This window comes from Hypanus sabinus, chromosome 3 (genome assembly GCF_030144855.1).
Source record: "Hypanus sabinus isolate sHypSab1 chromosome 3, sHypSab1.hap1, whole genome shotgun sequence".
Taxonomy (NCBI): domain Eukaryota; kingdom Metazoa; phylum Chordata; class Chondrichthyes; order Myliobatiformes; family Dasyatidae; genus Hypanus; species Hypanus sabinus.
In genome coordinates this window covers 92,551,316-92,571,232 of record NC_082708.1, presented here as the reverse complement: position 1 = coordinate 92,571,232, position 19,917 = coordinate 92,551,316, and the positions used below count along the sequence as shown (strand labels likewise).

The 19,917-nt window shown below is 40.5% G+C and overlaps 1 protein-coding gene across 2 annotated transcripts in view; it reads right to left on the bottom strand.

Moving 5' to 3' along the window:
• Positions 1-19,917, bottom strand: part of LOC132391503 (nectin-1-like) — an 85,037-nt gene that overhangs the window by 37,585 nt on the left and 27,535 nt on the right. For both annotated transcript variants that reach the window (XM_059964782.1, XM_059964781.1), the window contains exons 3-5: positions 19,408-19,668; positions 13,311-13,431; positions 3,059-3,225 (exon numbers count right to left, since the gene is read on the bottom strand). In XM_059964782.1, the coding sequence (XP_059820765.1) occupies positions 3,059-3,225; positions 13,311-13,431; positions 19,408-19,668 (549 nt within the window). The remainder of the gene's footprint in view (positions 1-3,058; positions 3,226-13,310; positions 13,432-19,407; positions 19,669-19,917) is intronic.

Here is a 19,917-nt window from a genome sequence, read left to right as displayed (position 1 = left end):
AGACGAGGTGACTGTCATATTGACTGTAAGAGGCTGTTAACAAGTAAAGTGATTTCTGGCAAGTTGAAGGCTTTCAAAAGTGAGATAGGGATAATCCAATGATAGTTCTGTTTGAGTGAAGATCATGGTTGGAAAGATTAGGGAATCCTGGTTCACAAGGGAATTCAGGGAAGAAAACAGTTTTGAAACATAAAAACAAGTGCTGGAGGAGCTCAGATGTTCAGACATCATCTGAGAAAATATGCTGTTAATGTTTTGGGTTGTTTTTGGTCTGAATGAAGAGCAGGGGGGAGAGAGTCAGTATAAAGAGGTGAGGGGGAAGGAGTGGAGTAAGAGCTACATGCAATGCGTGATCCAGGTGAGGAGAGGTGATATACCGATGTATGAGGGTAGAATAGAAGTAGCAATAGAGATTGGCAGATGATAGGTAGAGGTGATGGAATCTGATAGGAAAGGAAGGTGGAAGACGGAAACAAAGAAGGGAATTGGGATGGGCAGATGGGAACAGTCAGTGAGGGACCCAGTGTGAGGACTGTTTGGGTAATGGGCAGGCAGGTGGAATAGTTGGAGGAGGGCAAAGAAGTAAGTGTAAGTGTGTGTGTGTGGAACTGGGTTAGGTAGGGAGGAAGGAAAAAAGGAACAGTGGAGAATTCAGTGCTCAAGCTGTCAGGTTGTAGAATCTGAGGTGTTATTCCTTTAACTTGCATTTACCTTTACCCTGGCAGTGGAGGATGGACAGATCAATGTGGAAACATAAGGGCAGAAATTAAAATGGTGTGCAATCAGGAGTCCCAGATAGCAATGGCAGAGGTAGAGTGGTCCCTGCAGAAAGCAAGATAGGTGGGGAGGGAAAGGTGTGGCTGGTTGTGGAATCACATTTTAGCTGGCAGATAGATCAAAGAATGTTGAGCTGGATTCAGAGTTTGGTGGGGTGAAGAGGAAGACAACTCTGTCCCTACATCATGCTGACAGGGTGAGCACACAAGTGTAGGAAGTTGAGGAGATGCAGTTGAGGGTTCAATCAATCATAGTAGTCCAGCAAGTTCCATTTTCTTTAAAATATGGATATGTCAGAAGTCCGGGAGCATAAAACCTAGAAACATTATGCCTTTTAAAAAGATCCACGTTACAAAAGAGAAGATATTGTTGGTCTTAGAGAAGAGAAAGGAGGATAAGTCCTCAGAGCCAGACCACGTGCAGCTTGGCACATTGTTGGGAAAAAAGAAAAGTGCTTGGCAGAGATTTTTGGTTCATCATTTAGTCATGAGTGGGGTGCCATTAGACTGGAGAGTGGCGAATGTTAAGCCTGTATTTAAGAAGGGTGCAAGAACCTGACAGTGAACTATAGGCTGCTGAGCCTTCTATCACGGCGAGGAAGTCATTGGAGGGGATCTGAGATACAGGATTTAGCTGCCTTTGGAAAGACAAGGACAGGTTAAGGTTAATTGTCATGACTTACTGCTTGGAAAATCATACATCATGAATTTAATTCAATTTTTTGAAGAAGTAACCAAGAAGATTGATGGGAGCAGGGCATCAGAGTTTGGTATGGTACTTGACAAGGTCCTGCATTGTATACCTGTACTTGGCAGGAAGGTGAGAACACATAGGATCCAGGGACAATACCCAACCTGGTACAAAACTGATTTTGTGCAGGGAGTCAAAAGGTTGTAGAGGAGGTTTTTATCAGACTGAAGGCCTGAGACCAGTGGTGGGACACAGGATTGGTGCTGAACCCTATTGTTTGTCATCTATAGTAATGATCTGGATGAAAATGTAGCAGATGTTTAGCAAGTCTGTGGATGCTATCATAATTGGTGGTGTTGTGGACAGTGAAAAGAGTTATCCAGGGTTACAACAGGATCCAGATCAACTGTGGAGGTGGACTAAAGATTTTCAGCTAGAATCTAATTCTGATAAATGTGAAGTGCTGCATTTTGTGACGGTGAACAGGACAGGTCTTACACAGTAAATGGCGGAGATTTGTAGAACAAGGAAGGTACAAGTACGTAGTTCCCTGGAAGTGGAAATATAAGGGGATAAAGAAGGCATTTGACAGACTTGTCTTCATTGGCTCTGGCATTAAGCATGAGCTGTGACATGATGTGGCAGCTGTCCAAGACTGATTGGAGGATGTGTACAGTTTTGTGTCATTAATCTGGAAAGTGTACTGGGATGATCCACAAGGATGCTACCAGGACCAGAGAGCTTGAGTTGTAAGGAGTGGTTAGATTGGCTGGTGCCATTTTTCCTGGAACATAGGAGGATAAGATTAAAATCATGATCTTCATTGATAAATTGAATAGTCACAGATTTCCCCCAAGTTAGAGGAGCCTAGAGAAGCATAGGTATGAAGTGAGACAATAAAGATTTAAAGGGACAAGCTCATTTTACAAGACCTTGGTGGGTACATGGAGCTAGTTGCCACAGTAAGTAATAAAGGCAGGTATAATTAAAATTGTTAAAAAGAAGTTTGAACAGGTATATGAATATTAAACAGATATGGCCAAGCACATGAAAAGGTAACTAGCTTAGGCAGGCAGTTTAGTCAGCATGTACAATTTGGACAGAAGAGCTACTTTTGATCTCCTATGTCTGGAAACAGGTTGGCATCAAAGTTCCATCACTCACCTACACAGTCAGGATTATTTATTTACCTACTAATGGCACATCATCAGGGTATGGCAGGAAACCTGAGCAACTGGAACAATTCTGTGCAATCCCAGAGAGAATCTGCAAACGCTTACAGAGAGTGCTAGAGATTAAGACTGAGCCTAGCTCTGAAGCAGCAAATGTACTCGCTGTGTACTATGCCAGATTCATGTTTTGAATGAATATTCTGAGTTATACACCTCAGAAGGTTAGTCACATTTACCACCTATAGTAGAACCTTAATGACTTCATTTCTACAACTTGTGAATATTTGCATGTATTTTTCCAACTATATTAGTACAAATAAAGCATTAATTTGATTTATAAAAGCAGATCATTCAAAGAAGTACTCCAACACTTTTTCTGTCCAACATAAAATTTTCTTAATTAATTTATTAATACATACAGTGATTTTCATCGGAAGTAATCTCAATCTCCCACTGTGCTGACAACTTCCACTGTTGATTTGAAGCTACACATACATACTTGCCAGGGTAGCTTTCTCTCATAGGTCCTTTGAATATGAGGTGATTTTTAATCAATTCAATACCTTCAGGAAAGGATCCATTTTTTCTTGGAGGAAACAAAACAAATGAAAGGTCAAATAGCTCTAACTGTATTTAGCAAAAGCACATTTCTTAGAATATGATGCAAAACACTTAAGACATTATGACTGTATGTTTTGACTATTGCATTATATTTACTAATAAGCTAAGACATGGACCTAACCGTACATTATTTGCATTTGCTTCTGGTTTGTAAAGGTCAGTCAAATCTAGGGAGACCAAATGATAGTCATCCGAAAAGATCTTTATTTGTGGACACCTTCAACATGTCATCATCCATTTATCCAGCCCTTAGTAACATTAGCTGATTTGATTTCCTTCCATGTGTATTCTGATTCTTTAGGACTCAGAACTAAAAGTGATAAACACACACCATCTCTTGCTTAACCAGATCACCATGAGGCTGAATCACTGCATTGTCAAAGCTGGTAGCCTTTCCAGGCCATTCCAGAATATTCCACATGTGTTCCAAATTTCCAAATAGTTATCAGAAATAAACAACAATAGATTAATAATAAATGCATTGAAATAAATCTATGTGAAAAGTTGAGTATGATGGCCCAAGTGATTACACATTGCAGGGCTAGATACAATCAGAATCAGAATGCAGTTTATTATCATCAGCATGTGACATGAAATTTGTTAACTTAGCAGCAGCAGTTCAATGCAATACATAATATAGAATAAGAAAAAAATAATAATAGTCAATAAATCAATCAATTACAGAATATTGAATAGATTAAGAATCATGCAAAAAACAGAAATAATATAAAAAAAGTGAGGTAGTGGTCATGGGTTCAATGTCCATTTAGGAATTGGCAGCAGGGAAGAAGCTGTTCCTGAATCAGTGAGTGTGTGTCTTCAGGCTTCTGTACCTCCTACATGAGGGTAACAGTGAGAAAAGGGCACAGCCATTGCTGGAATAGCATGGATTTGCAGAGTCACAGTAAACATTTATGTCATTTATGGAACAGGGCCATGGAGTTGCAGTGCTGTACAGCACAGAAAAAGAATCTGTGGCCTATCACATCTATACAACACATCCACACTAATTTCATTTGCCCTCACTAGGTTCATGGGCTCCTATGCCTTACCTTTTTAATAGATCTCTAAGCATCTCTTATGCATAGTAATTATATCTGACTCCACCATCTCCTCCGGTATCAACTACTCTATAAAAACTATAGATGGATTTTGGGATACAAGCTGATGGCTCCCTAAAAATGACATCACAACTGGATGCTGACCAAGAAGGTGTACTACATGCTTGCCTTCGCTGGTTGAATGTAAAAGTTAAGCAGCTATTTAATTAGGCCATGGTTAGAATATTATGTGCAGTCTGTACTCTCCATTATACCAAGAAATGGAGTCTTTAGAGAAAGTGAAGATGAAGCTCACTGGGATTGGAGAGTATTAACAAAACAAAGAAGATGGAAAATCTTGGATTGATTTCTCTGGAGTATTGAATATTGAACTAATCTGAATGAAGTACATAAGATTATGAGGGGCATAGACAGGGTAGATAGTCAGTGACTTTATCCCAGGGTTCAAATTCTAAATCGCACAGATTTAAGATGAAAAGTGAAAATTTTAAAATAGGTTGTCGTCTTTGCTGTTTCTTGAAGTTATATGCAGAGAAGTTAAGCATCCAGTTAGGATGATTTCTAGGGTGCATTGACAAACGTTTTGTAATGATTGAAAAAGGCATGCCAAATTGCTTTAGATTCCCGAGAAAGTAGAGGCATTGGTAAGCTTCCTTGGCCATGTTGTCTATGTGATTGGACCAGGGCAGGTCCATTCCTAGGAACTTGGAGCTCTCAATCTCGGCAATGTCAATGTAGACAAGAGCAGGTGCACCACCCACCCTTCTGAAGTCAATGACCAAATATTTTGCTTTACTGACATTAAGGGAAAGGTTCTTGTTACGACAGCATGCAAATAGGTTGTCTCTGTCCACCCTGCACTCTGATTTATCATTATTTGAGGCACAGCCATTACGGTGGTTTCATCTACAAACTTATAGATGGAGCTAGGGTGGATTCTGACAATGAAGTTCTGAGTACTGTAGAGTAGGGGGCTAAGGACATAGCCTTTTGGAGCAACAGTATTTAGGATAATCATGGCTGAGGTTGCAGAGGAAGATGTTGACTTCCAGGATCTAGAGTTAGATGCTGAATTACAGTATGCTTCTCATTATTGTATAAACCTCTGTCAGGTTTACCCTCAGCCTCTGCCACTTGAGAGAAAACAAATCAAGGTTGCCCTACCTCTCCTTAAAGTACAAGCCCCCCAGTCCTACCTCTCGTTATAGTACAAGCCCCTCGTCCTACCTCTCCTTTCTTCTTCATCCTCTCCAAAGACTCCCATCCTTCCTATTGTGATATAATAACCATATAACAATTACAGCACAGGAACAGGCCATCTCGGCCCTTCTAGTCCATGCCAAATGCTTACTCTCACCTAATCCCACTGACCTGTACTCAGCCCTTAACCCTCCATTCCTTTCCTGTCCATATACCTATCCAATTTTGCTTTAAATGACAATACCGAACCTGCCTCTACCACTTCTACTGGAAGCTCATTCCACACAGCTACCACTTTCTGGGTAAAGAAGTTCCCCCTCATGTTACCCTTAAACTTTTGCCCACTAAGTCTCAACTCATGTCCTCTTGCTTGAATCTCCCCTATTCTCAATGGAAAAAGCCTATCCACGTCAACTCTATCTATCCCCCTCATAATCTTAAATACCTCTATCAATTCCCCCCTCAACCTTCTATGCTTCAAAGAATAAATACCTAACTTGTTCAGTCTTTCCCTGTAACTTAGCTGCTGAAACCCAGGTAACATTCTAGTAAATCTTCTCTGTACTCTCTCTATTTTGTTGACATCTTTCCTATAATTCGGTGACCAGAAACTGTACACAATACTCCAAATTTGGCCTTACCAATGCTGTGTACAATTTTAACATTACATCCCAACTCCTATACTCAATGCTCTGATTTATAAAGGCCAGCATACCAAAAGCTTTCTTCACCACCCTATCACATGAGATTCCACCTTCAGGGAACTATGCACCATTATTCCTAGATCACTCTGTTCTACTGCATTCTTCAATGCCCTGCCATTTACCATGTATGTCCTATTTGGATTATTCCTACCAAAATGAGCAGATGAGCAGAATGAGCAATGCTCAAGATGCAACTTAACTAGAGATTTATAAACATGCAACTTAATTTCCTGACTCTTAAACTCAGTGCCTTAACTAATAAAGGCAAGCATGCCATATGCCTTCTTTACCACCCTGTCAACTTGTGCGACCACTTTCAAGGAGTTAGAGACCTAGAGCCCATGATCAATCCATACATCAACACTAATAAGGGTCTTGACATAAGCAGTTCAATATCCTTTCACAGTTGATCTCCCAAAGTGAAAAATCTCATGCTTAGCTGGATTAAAGTCTATCTACCATTTCTTGCCTCATGTAGAAACATAGAAACATAGTAAATCTAGAGCACAATACAGGCCCTTCGGCCCATTATGCCCTGCGGAACATGTACTTATTTAGAAACTACCTAGGGTTACCCATAGCCCTCTATTTTTTAAGCTCATGTACCTATCCAGGAGTCTCTTAAAAGACCCTATTGTATCCATTTCAGCCCTGGGAAAAAAACCAATGACTATCCACAAGAACAATGCGTCTCATCATTTTATACACCTCTATCAGGTCCTCTCATCCTCTGTCGCTCCAAGGAGAAAAGGCTGAGTTCCTAATATTGATTGGCACCTGATTAGTTCCAATATTTTAGATGGGGCAGAGTTTGTCAAGTGTGTCCAGGACGGATTCCTGTCACAGTATGTTGACAGACCGACTGGGGGAATGCCATACTAGATCTAGTATTAGGTAACGAACCGGGTCAGGTCACAGATCTCTCAGTGGGTGAGCATCTGGGGGACAATGGCCTTTAACGTTATCATGGAAAAGGACAGAATCAGAGAGGACAGGAAAATTTTTAGGGCAAATACGAGGAAATCTGCAGATGCTGGAAATTCAAACTGTTGATGTTTCGGGCCAAGACGTCGACAGTGCTTCTCCTATAGATGCTGCCTGGCCTGCTGTGTTCCACCAGCATTTTGTGTGTGTTGTTGCAGGAAAATTTTTAATTGGGGAAGGGCAAATTGTGAGGCTATAAGGCTAGAACTTGCAGGTGTGAATTGGGATGATGTTTTTGCAGAGAAATATACTATGGACATGTGGTCGATGTTTAAGGATCTCTTGCAGGATGTTAGGGATAAATTTGTGCCGGTAAGGAAGATAAAGAATGATAGGGTGAAGGAACCATGGGTGACAAGTGAGGTGGAGAATCTAGTCAGATGGAAGAAGGCAGCATACATGAGGTTTAGGAAGCAAGGATCAGATGAGTCTATTGAGGAATATAGGGTAACAAGAAAGGAGCTTAAGAAGGGGCTGAGGAGAGCAAGAAGGGGGCATGAGAAGGCCTTGGCAAGTAGGGTAAAGTAAAACTCGAAGGCATTCTTCAGTTATGTGAAGAACAAAAGGTTGACAGAAGTGAAGATAGGACCAATTAGAGATAAAGGTGGGAAGATGTGTCTGGGGGCTGTGGAAGTGAGTTAGGTCCGCAATGAATACTTCTCTTCGGTATTCATTAATGAGAGGAAACGATGATGGTGAGGACAATATGAGTGAGGTTTATGTTCTGGAGCATGTTGATATTAAGGGAGAGAAGGTGTTGGAGTTGTTAAAATAATTAGGACGGATAAGTCCCCGGGGCCTGACAGAATATTCCCCAGGCTGCTCCACGAGGTGAGGGAAGAGATTGCTGAGCCTCTGGCTGGGGTCTTTATGTCCTCGTTGTCCATGGGAATGGTACTGGAGGAATGGAGGGTTGCAAATGTTGTCCCCTTGTTCAGAAAAGGTAGTAGAGATGGAATCTATAGGCATTCAGTGAATCATGGTCTAATCAGGGTCAGCGTGGCTTTGGATCGTGTCTAACAAGCCTGATATAGTCATTTGAGGAGGTAACCAGGCATATAGATGAGGGTAGTGCGGTGGATGTGATTTACATGGATTTTAGTAAGGCATTTGACAAGGTCCCACACGGTAGGCTTATTCAGAAAGTCAGAAGGCATGGGATCCAGGGAAGTTTGGCCAGGTGGATTCAGAATTGGCTTGCCTGCAGAAAACAGAGGGTCATGGTGGAGGGAGTACATTCAGATTGGAAGGTTGTGACTAGTGGTGTCCCACAAGGATCGGTTCTGGGACCTTGTGATTTTTATGTGTGGGGGTAGAAGGGTGGGTTGGCAAGTTTGCAGATGACTCAAAGGTTGGTGGTGATGTGGATAGTGTTGAGGATTGTCGAAGATTGCAGAGAGACATTGATAGGATGCAGAAGTGGGCTGAGAAGTGGCAGATGGAGTTTAACCCAGAGAAGTGTGAGGTGGTACACTTTAGAAGGACAAACTCCAAGGCAGAGTACAAAGTAAATGGCTGGATACTTGGTAGTGTGGAGGAGCAGAGAGATCTGGGGGTACATGTCCACAGATCCCTGAAAGTTGCCTCATAGGTAGATAGAGTAGTTAAGGCCACACTTGGAGTATTGTGTCCAGTTCTAGTCACCTCACTATAGGAAGGATGTGGAAGCACTGGAAAGGATATAGGGGAGATTTACCAGGATACTGCCTGGTTTAGAGAGTATGCATTATGATCAGAGATTAAGGGAGCTTGAGCTTTACTCTTTAGGGAGAAGGAGGATGAGAAAAGACATGAAAGAGGCATACAAGATATTAAGAGGAATAGATAGAGTGGACAGCCAACACCTCTTCACCAGGGCACCACTGCTCAATTCAAGAGGACATGGCTTTAAGGTAAGGGGAAGAAAATTCAAGGGGGATATTAGAGGAAGGTTTTTTACTCAGAGAGTGGTTGGTGCTTGGAATGCACTGCCTGAGTCAGTGGTGGAGGCAGATACACTAGTGAAGTTTAAGAGACTACTAGACAGGTATATGGAGGAATTTAAGGTGGAGGGTTATATGGGGGGGGCAGGGTTTAAGGGTCTGCACAACATTGTGGGCCGAATGGCCTGTACTGTGCTGTATTGTTCTTTGTTCACTCAACCTATTCTCATAGGGCATGCTCCCCAATCTAGGCAACATCCTTGTAAATCTCCTCTGCCCCATTTCTATAGTTTCCATATCCTATAGAGAGGTGACCAGAACTGAGTACAGTACTCCAAGTGGGGTCTGACCAGTGTCCTATAAAGCTGTAACATTACTTCTCGGCTCTTAAACTCAATTGCGTGGTTGATAAAGGCCAATGCACCGTATGCCTTCTTAATCACAGTCATCCTACGCAGCAGCTTTGAGTGTCCTACAGACTCCGACCCCAAGATCCCTCTGATCCTTCGCACTGCCAAGAGTCTTACCGTTAATACTATATTCTGCCATCATATTTGACCTACCAAAATGAACCACTTCACACTTATCTGGGTTGAACTCCATCTGCCGCTTCTCAGCCCAGTTTTGCATCCTATTCCTGTTGTAACCTCTGACAGCCCTCCACACTATCCACAACACCCCCAACCTTTGTGTCATCAGCAAATTTACTAATCAAGGTCATATATAAAAATCACAAAGAGAAGGGGTCCCAGAACAGGTCGCTGAGGCACACCACTGGTCACTGACCTCCATGCAGAATATGACCCATTTGCAACCACTTGCCTTCTGTGGGCAAGCCAATTCTGGATCCACAAAACAAGGTCTACTTGGATCCCATACCTCCTTACTTTCTCAATAAGCCTTGCATGGGGTACCTTTCAAGTGTTTTGCTGAAATCCATATACACTGCACCTACTGCTCTACCTTCTATAACTGATCTGTATCCCATTTTATCCTTTGGAAATCTTCGGCATTAATCACAAGGCTAGCAATCTTTACATTGTCAGTTCCCTTACTAACTTATACATCTACAATTGAATTCTGGTCATTTATATATATCACAAGCTGCAAAGGTCTCAGTACGGATCTCTGCACAACTGCACTAGTCACATGAACAGCTTCTCCACTATGATAAGGCAATACCAACTCCAATGATAGGTCAAGTCATTCTGATGCCCAACTCACGTCTCCCAAAATAGATCCTTTATCCCCAATTGAAGGAAGTTCAGTGAGCCCCTGGTGGGCAAAAAAAAGTTTCACAGATAACATCAAAATCCATCGGAAGAAATTCAACATTACGTTTAAAAACTGGGATGATATTGCAGTCAATAGATACAGTCGGTAGAAATCTGTTCAAGAGGGAGCCATGCTACATTAGAGCGATTTCTGCTATGCCAGAGAGAACAAGTAGCAGCTGCAAAAGAGGAGAATGAACAAACAAAAGGCCCAGACTCTATGCATACCCACTACTTACTCGTATCACATTACAGCAGGATACATGGATCCTGAATCGGCTCTACAGACATCAGAGGACCCATTAATGGACATGCCCTACAGAGAACATCATTCTCCACTCCAGGGATTGCAGTACTACCATTTATATCAGATGTTATTTACATATATTTTCTTCCTTTACACATTGGATGTTTGCCAGTCTTTATTTATGAATAGTTTTTCATAAATTCTTTTATAATTCTTTATTTTCCAGTAAGTGCCTGCCAGAAAATAAATCTTAAGGTAGTATATGGTGCCATATATGAACATTGGTAATAAATTTACTTCTACTTTGACTCTAGTTAACCACATCTTTCATATAACAGGTGACCAAAACTGCATACAGTTCTCCAAGTTCAATCTCAGCGATGTATTCTACAACAACAATATAACGTCCCAACTCCTATACTAAATACCCAGATTGACAAAGGCCAACGTGCTAAACATTTTCACTATACTGCCTACCTGTGGCACTTCTTTCAATGGACAATGCAATTGTATCTTAAGTCCTTCTGTTTCATTACACTTACACTTACCTCCTCCCCCCCAGTGCCTCATCATTCATAGCATAGATCCTTAACTGGTTTGACTCTCCAAAAAGTATCAGCATTGAAATCTATTGCTCACTTGTCTAACTGATCAAGATCCCTCAAGGGCAGTAATCTTGGGACTGCTGCTTGTGCTATGTGACAGTGCAGATAAGAATAGAATGAGGTGGCAGATAAATGTGTGGCTGAAGAATTGGAGCAGGGGGCAGGGATTCAGATTTCTGGATAATTGGGACCTGTACAAAAGCGATGGGTTGCACTTGAATCTGAGGGGGATCAATATTTTTGCAGGCAGGTTTACCAGAGCTGTTGGGAGTAGTTTAAACTAACATGGCAGGGGGATGGGAACCAGTATGATAGAGCTGAGGATGAGCCAGCAGGTTTACAAATAGATGGTGGCTGTAGTATGAATGTAAGTAAGGACAAGCCAATGATTGGGTGCAAATGCAGACAGAGCAAAGAGCTAAATTGTACCACAGAGGCAAAATTCAAAAGGGCAAAGAATGCAGGACTGAAGGTACTACATTTAAATGAGCGTTACATTCGGAATAAGGTGGATGAAATTGTGGCGCAATTAGAGATTAGTTGATATGACGTTGTGGGCCTCACTGAGTTGTGGCTGAAAGAAGGTCATCATTGGGATCTTAACGTCAAAGGATATACTTTGTATTGAAAGGACAGGAAGGAAGGCACAGGCAGTGGTGTGGTTCAGTTGGTAAGAGATGGAATTAATTCTTTAGAAAAAGATGACATTGGATCAGAGAATGTCGAATATTTGTGAGTGAAGAGACTACAAGGGTAAAAAAAAATTATGGGAAACATATATAGGCCTGCAAATAGTAGCCAAGATGTTGAGATTGCAAAGAGAGCTGGAAAAGGCATATAATAAGGGTAATGTCACAATTGTAATGGGGTATTTCAATATGCAAGGGAATTGGGAAAAACAAGTTGGTGTCAAATTGCAACAGGGGCAACTTGTTGAATGCCTACAAGATGGCTTTTTAGAGCAGCTTGTCCTTGAGCCTACTTGGGGAAAGGTTATCTTGGACAGGGTGTTGTGTCATAACCCAGATCTTATTAGGGAGCTTAACGTAAAGGAACCTTCAGGAGACAGTGATCATAATTCATCCTACAATTTAAGAGGGAGAAGCATAAGTCACATTTATCAGTATTGCAGTGGAATAAAGGGAATTACGGAGGCATGAGAGAGCAGCTTGCCCAGGTGGATTTGTGGAGGATACTGGCAAGGGTGACAGCAGACAGAGGTGGCTGACGTTTCTGTGAACAGTTCACGAGATAGATGTGAACAACTGTTCTTGTGAACAGTTAACAAGATAGATGTGTTCCACAGAAGAAGATTTTCTCAAATGGCTGGGGTAGGCAACCGTAGCTGACAAGGGAAGTTAAGAACTGCATAAAAGCCAAGGAAAGGAAATATAAGGTAGCAAAAGTGAATGGGAAGTTGGATGATTGGGAAGCTTTAAAGATCCAACAATCAGCAACTATAAAAGTTATAAGAAGGGAAAAGATGAAATATAAAGCAGGATATTAAGAGTTTTTTTTCAGTTATATAAAGAGTAAAAGGGAGCAGAGGGTTGATATTGATGTTGGTGAGGTTGTAATATGAATTCTCATGCAAGTTTCCCAGAAGGTGAATTCGCAGGTTGAGTTTGTGGTAAAGAAGGCAATTGCAATGTTGCCATTTCTTTCAAGGGAATAGAATATAAAAGCAAAGAGATCATGCTGACACAAGGAAATCTGCAGATACTGAAATTCAAGCAACACTTACAAAACGCTAGTGGAACACAGAAGGCCAGGCTGCATCTATAGGAAGAAGTACAGTCAACATTTTGGGCCGAGACCCTTCATCAGTCCTGCTTCCATGGCTTTCAACACGTTACTTATGGCCACTTGAGGTGTTGTATTTGCAAGTATTAGTCTTGATATTTGTGTTCACATTGAGCTCACTGTCATTCATTTATCTTCAATTTACAAGCATGTTTCAGTCCATATGAAATGTTAGCTTTTGTTGAAATAACTTTTGGAATAGAACTAAATTGTAATTTCCCAAATACTTCAGGAAACCAATTCCACTTACTTTGAACAGCTGAAGTCAACTTTCTCCACAGAGCCTGTTATTTCAACCTGAATGATACCCTCACTGTTTTTTCTCCCCTTAACACCATGACTGTTGCTTTTAATTCTGATTCCGAAAGGATCTGTGGAAGAAACGGTTTATTCATTAATACAGTCTGCTCCCTAAACAAACCATCTCTGGTTTGTGCACTGCAGTACTGAGTGCAATGGCCTTCAATGACCAGTGGAGATCAATGGCATGATCTGGTGTCTAAACAGGCTTCAGGGAGGGAGACGTGGGTCTGTGAGAGAAACTCTAATCCAGCTTTTGGTTCAATGTGGTGATGTTAGTACAAACCAGACAGTTAAATGATGTGTCTTTACTGACACTTTTCTAGTTAATAGGTTACTAAGAGGGTGATGAATAGCTGAACATCTTGGCTGAGGGGAAGGCATATTCTGCACTCCATAGAAGATCACAGATGCTTTCAGTATTCCAGAAAATGACATGCAGAGAAAGTGTCTCTGGTTGTAGAAGCTTTAGCAGCACATCCATTAGACTAACAATTTTAGCAATGTGATTGGATTATACTTTAAACATGTGTAAAAAGAGAGGACATAGGTGTGAGTACCAACCAAACTGGAAGCCATCAGGTAGTTCAGGAAATCTCCAAGCCCACCTCACACTCACATCTGTTGTGCGAAAGTGCCCTGAGAGGTTGGCCATGGCCAGAATCAATGCCAGCATAAGCAAGGACCTGGACCCATTTCACTTTGCCTATTATCACAACAGGTCAACAATGGATGCAATCTCACTGGCTCTCCACTCAGCCTTCCATCAAATTTCAAAGGTCAAAACTTTGAAGAAAATTTATTATCAAAGTATTGCATATATTTCACCATTTACCACCCTGAGATTTCTTTTCTTCTCGGTATTCACAGTAAATACAAAAATATGCACAAGAGAATCAATGAAAAAGGTAAATAACAAGAAGGACAAATAACCAATGTGCAATCAACAACAAATGGAGCAAATACAAAAAGAGAAAAAAAAACAATAATAATAACAAATAAATAAGTCCATAGGTTGTGGGAACAGTTCAGCATTCAGTGAGTGAAGTCCCCTTTGGTTCAAAAGCTAGATGGTTGACGGGTAGTAACTGTTCCTGGGCTACTTGCATCAGAAAATGCAGAAGTTGACTGAAAGTGGCTTTCTGGGGATAAATAAAGACATTTGGGAGCCTATTATAGAACTAGTTGGTTAGTGTACTCGACCAGCATATTCCTGTGAGGATGAAAGATAAGATGGCAGGGTGGCAAAGTTCAGGAGCCTTGGATACAAAACATATTGTAAAGTCAGTCATAAAGGAAAAGGAAGCATATGCATGTAAAGATTAGAAAGCTGAAATCAGACAGGGTTTTTGAGGAATATAAAGCATGCAGGAATGAACTTGAACAAAGAAATAGATGCATTAAGGGGCTAGAAAATGCTCTTTGTGGGTTGTTACGGATTCAGGCAACAATAAATATATGAGCTAGGCAAGGGTTTTTATAACAAATAACTCGTTTATTAAACACTGAAAACAAACCCCCCAAAAGTAAACAAACCACTAACGTAACCGGAAATCAGCTGCTGTGCGGCAGCTCAAACAGTTCTTAAAGCAATGAAGCTTAAACAGTTCTTCAAAGTAGTATTGCCAAAAGTTCAAAATGCTCACAGTCCATTTAAGGGAGAGGCTTTTTAAGATGATTTAAATTCTCTTTCACGTCGTGTTGCTTCGGTTCCCAAATCAAACTTTTTCCCATGAAGAATTTACGAAACGAAACAGCTTAAAGGCACTGACCTTTCCTTTACAACACTGTCTTCAATCCTTTCTGCTATTTCACAGAGATTAACACAAGAACAGTCAACGAATTCCTTCCGAATAAGGATCAAACAAGGTCGAACCTGTTTCACCGTCGAAATCGATTCTCCTCGATCTTTAACTCCCGAACTCCGATCTTCACTCTCCACTGATTCTCAACTAGCAGTATTGTGAAGAAACTGCTGGCAATGACCTTTTAAACTTTAGGCATTAGATAAAACTTCATCTTTCAACTAAACTGCATCATCACATTAAATCACGCAGTGGCATGAAGTCAACATGGCAAATCCAGCCACGAACTGCCCCTCCTCACAGGGAGGGGTCCTCCTTTTATACCCTGTAAAAAAAACCTGTCACATGACCTCTACTGGCGGGAAAATGACATCACTCCACCATCACAAAACCATTACCTCAAGTCCAGTATAGCTTCAACCACAGTCATGTGTCATGAGTACGTAACAGGGTAGATTAAAGAAAATACTCAGATGATTTATTAAGAGTAGAAGTGTTGATAAGGAAGTGGTTATTACTCATGAACAAAGGAAGTAATTAATGTGTAGATCCCGAGGAAGAGGGGAAGAGGGTGAGATCAAAATGAGTACCTTGCACTGTTATACATGACAGAGATCAATGATAGATATACTGATATTCTAGGGTATATTGATATTAAGGAGGAGACAACAATAGGTGTCTTGAAAAACAGTGTTTTTCCAGGGCCTATTGGAACTACCCCAGAGTACTGACAAAGCCAAATCAGAAGCTTGCCTGAGCATTTCACAGGATTCTCTTTAGCTACATTTGAGGTCCCAGGTTAATGGAGAATAGTCCATGTTATACCTTTGTTTAAGGGCTACAGGAAATGGCAGGCTGATGAGACTTACATCCATAGGAAAGATATTATTGGAAAGGATATCTAAGGATAGGATTTGCTCACATTTGAGAAAGCATTGTGGACATTGACGATATCAAAGGATACTGTGGGATATAAATGAGTTGGAAATTTGTGTGAAGAAATGGCAGAGGGAGTTTAATCCACAAGTGTCAGGAGATGCACTTTGGGAGGTCAAATGCAAAAGGGAAGTGTACAATAAACAGCAGAGCCCTTGGGAGACGTTGAAATCCTGGAGTGCAAATTAGTCCATTTCTGAACATGGCAACATGATTGGACAGGGCGGTAAAGATGTATAATATGCTTATTTTATAAATTGAGACATTGACTACAAAATTCACAATGTCATATAGCTAGAAAAAAATCTTTGACCCATGATATTGTGGCAAACTAATGAAACAACAAACTAAACTAATCTCTACAGCCTACACAATGTCTAGATCCCTCCATTCTCTGCAGTCATGTGCCTATCTCAGAATTTTTTAAATTGAATATTACAGCTGTATAAAATATTCGGAGTATTGTGACAGTTCTGAATGGCACACTATCAGAAGAAAGTGGAGGCTTTGGAGAGGTTAATGGGAGGTACCTCAGGATGTTGTTTAGATCAAAGATCCCAGCAATGATCCTGGTGGAACACACTACAGACCTCCAATGAGAAAAACAGTTCTCTATCGCTACATGTTATCTGCTATCTTCTATGCCAATTGGAATTCAATTAACCAACTCACTGTGGGGATCCCACATGACTTATTATTTGTAAATATTTACTAAATTTACTGAACTCCATATAGAACATACCCATTTCCCTACTTACAATCATCTTCATCTCCTCAAAAAATTTCATAAAATTCTGTGGTGGAGACCAAGCCCATGGGTATATTTAAAGTGGAAGTTGATAGTGTCCTGATTGGTCAGGGCATCAAAGGATAAGGCAGGTGTATAGGGTTGAGTGGGATCCAGGTTTGAATTGACTTTATTTCTTACATCCTTCACATACATCAGGAGTAAAAATCTTTATGTTATGTCTCTGTCTAAATGTGCAATATGCAATCATAGTAATTTATAATAATTAATAATAAATAGAACAGTCAATGTAACATAGAAATACACTCAAATCAGCTTGAGTTAATCAGTCTGATGGCCTGGTGGAAGAAGCTTTCCTGGAGCCTGTTAGTCCTGGCTTTCACGCTGCGGTACCATTTTGCAGATGGTAGTAGCTGGAACAGATTGTGGTTGGGGTGACTTGGGTTCCCAATGATCTTTGGAGCCTCACACCTTTTCTCACACCTGTCTTTGTAAAACTCCTGAATCATTGGAAGTTCACAACTACAGACGCGCTGGGCTGTCTGTACCACTCTCTGCAGAATCCTGCAATTAAGTGAGGTACAGTTCCCATACCAGGCAATGATGCATCCAGTGAGAATGCTCTTAATTGTGCCCTGTAGAAAGTTCTTAGGATTTGGTGGTCCATACCAAACTTCCTCAACAGACTGTGGTGAAAGAAGAGCCATGATGAAATGGCAGAACAGACTTGATAGGCTGGCTGGCCTAACTCTGCTCCCATGTCTTATGGTTTTATGGTCTAAAATTATGTGACAGGACTTCCCATGCACAAAACCATGCTGACTATCCTCAATTAGTCTCTGCATTTTTCCAAATGCAAGTAAATCTTGATTAAGCATAAGGAAAGGCTAGACAAAGATGGATTACATTGCCAAGGGGAATTGTGGATGGAGATACAATAGCAATATTTAAGAGGTATTTAGACAGATACAAGAACAGGAAGGAAATCAAATGATAAGTACCACCGGCAGGCAGATAGGATTAGTTTAAATTGGCATTGTGTTCAGCATAAACATAGTGGACCAAGGTTCTGAGCTGTATTGTTCTGCACTGTATAACTTTAAGTCAAGTCAAGTGAAATCAAGTTTATTGTCATTTCAATCAGAAACTGCTGGTACCGTACACAGGAAAAATGAAAACAACTGTTCCTCCAGGACCCTGGTGCTACATGAAACAACACAAAACTACACTAGACTATGTGAGACAGCATAAGGCTACACTAAACTATGTAAAACAACATAAAAACTGCACTTGACTACAGACCTGCACAGGACTACATAAAGTGCACAAAACAGTACAGGGCAGTACAATAATTAATAAACAAGACAATAGGCACAGTAGAGGACAATTTACAACACAATAATAAATGATGTAGGTGTCATCTAGACCAGGCATGGGCAAACTACGGCCCGCGGGCCATATGCTTTTTAAGCTTTTTAATCTGGCCCGCAGAACTTGATGAAATTATATTAATAAACCTTGTTAATGTTTTTTCCCCGCAATTCTGGCGTTTTCCCCATAGATGACGCACTCTATATACATTGACCTTTGTTGAGGTGCAGCGTATTACTCCACATTTGCGCTTTACTCTTTGTTCGGCTCGACCTATTTGTGTGAACAGGCATTCAGCGTCATGAACATCAACAAAGCCAGCCACAGATCCACAGCCAGCCAAGTTAACTGACCAACACCTCAGATCCATCCTGAGAATCGCCACAACAAAACTAAATCCAGACTTTGATGCGCTGGCTAAAAAGGGAGACCAACAACACTGTTCCCACTGAAATTAAAAATAAGTTTCTTCGTTGTGTTATGTAAAAAATGCATTTGAAAATATTTTTTTCAATAAGCCTTACATGTTACATATCATTTCTGTTAAGTGGTGGACATGAGTAGTGCGCAGGTGCACGTACATTCTCAAAATAAAAAATGCGCTCCAGATCAAATAACGCGCTCCGCATACTGGCGCGCTGTCATTGTTCTGTCTTTGTGCTGGTCATTGTTGAGTTTTGGCACAGGGGACAATTGAATAAGAAGGAGCAGGACAAGTAGACCTGCATCTCCTACCGTTTTTGAAATAAAGACAGTCAGGAGGAGAGTGATGATGATAATATCTTGAAGGATAACAGAATTTTCAGTGCTTTAAAATAATAACTGTTACTATTAAAAAAAGCTGTATTTTATTCATTTAATTTACAGTGTTTTAAAAGTAATTTCAATAAATAGCTAAATACCATGGGACTTCAAAGACAGATATTTTGTTGTAATGCATTTGTTCATTTTCAATTGAAATTAAAGCACATGTTTTCTACATATCCCATGATATTTTATTTTCTCTTATGAGAAAATTACCAAAACACTCCATACATCTGCTCCTGGTCCTGTCAAATTTTAGAACCCTTTGTGGCCCACAAGTCAAAAAGTTTGCCCACCCCTGGTCTAGACTCTGAATATTGAGGAGTATTCAGATTGCATTTCCAAATCATACGCAGTAATAGGAAATATTAAAAAATACTCACATCTTATGAATAGTTCCAGAGGTGTAAAAGTTGGTGGATGGTTTATTAGGCAGGTTATATTCTCCAAATGGTTGCTATACCGTGTTGACTTGTAATTACAAGCAACAGTCCTGCTTGCATTCTGCTGTTCATGTTCATACTTCCGTCTTGCTTCCGATGAAATCCACACAGTATTTTCTGCAAGGCCACCCTTAGTATTCCGGCACATTGTCACAAGTTGATCTTTTAAACTCTTCTGATACTTTGCACTAAAAGGCTGGACTAGAGAGGGCAACAGATTATGTTATTGTGTGTAATTGAGACTACGAAAACTAAAATGACATTCAGCGATTAAGAATTTTATTTCCATTTATTCATCCAATTTCCTGACAATAATATTTCTCGTTTTCTAGATATCTTAACCCTACTTAAAAGCACTTTGATCAAATCAATTGATGAAGTACACTAATTGTCCAATTTGTCTGTTTTTATCTTAACACCGCTCTGATTGGCACAACAGAGATCAATAAT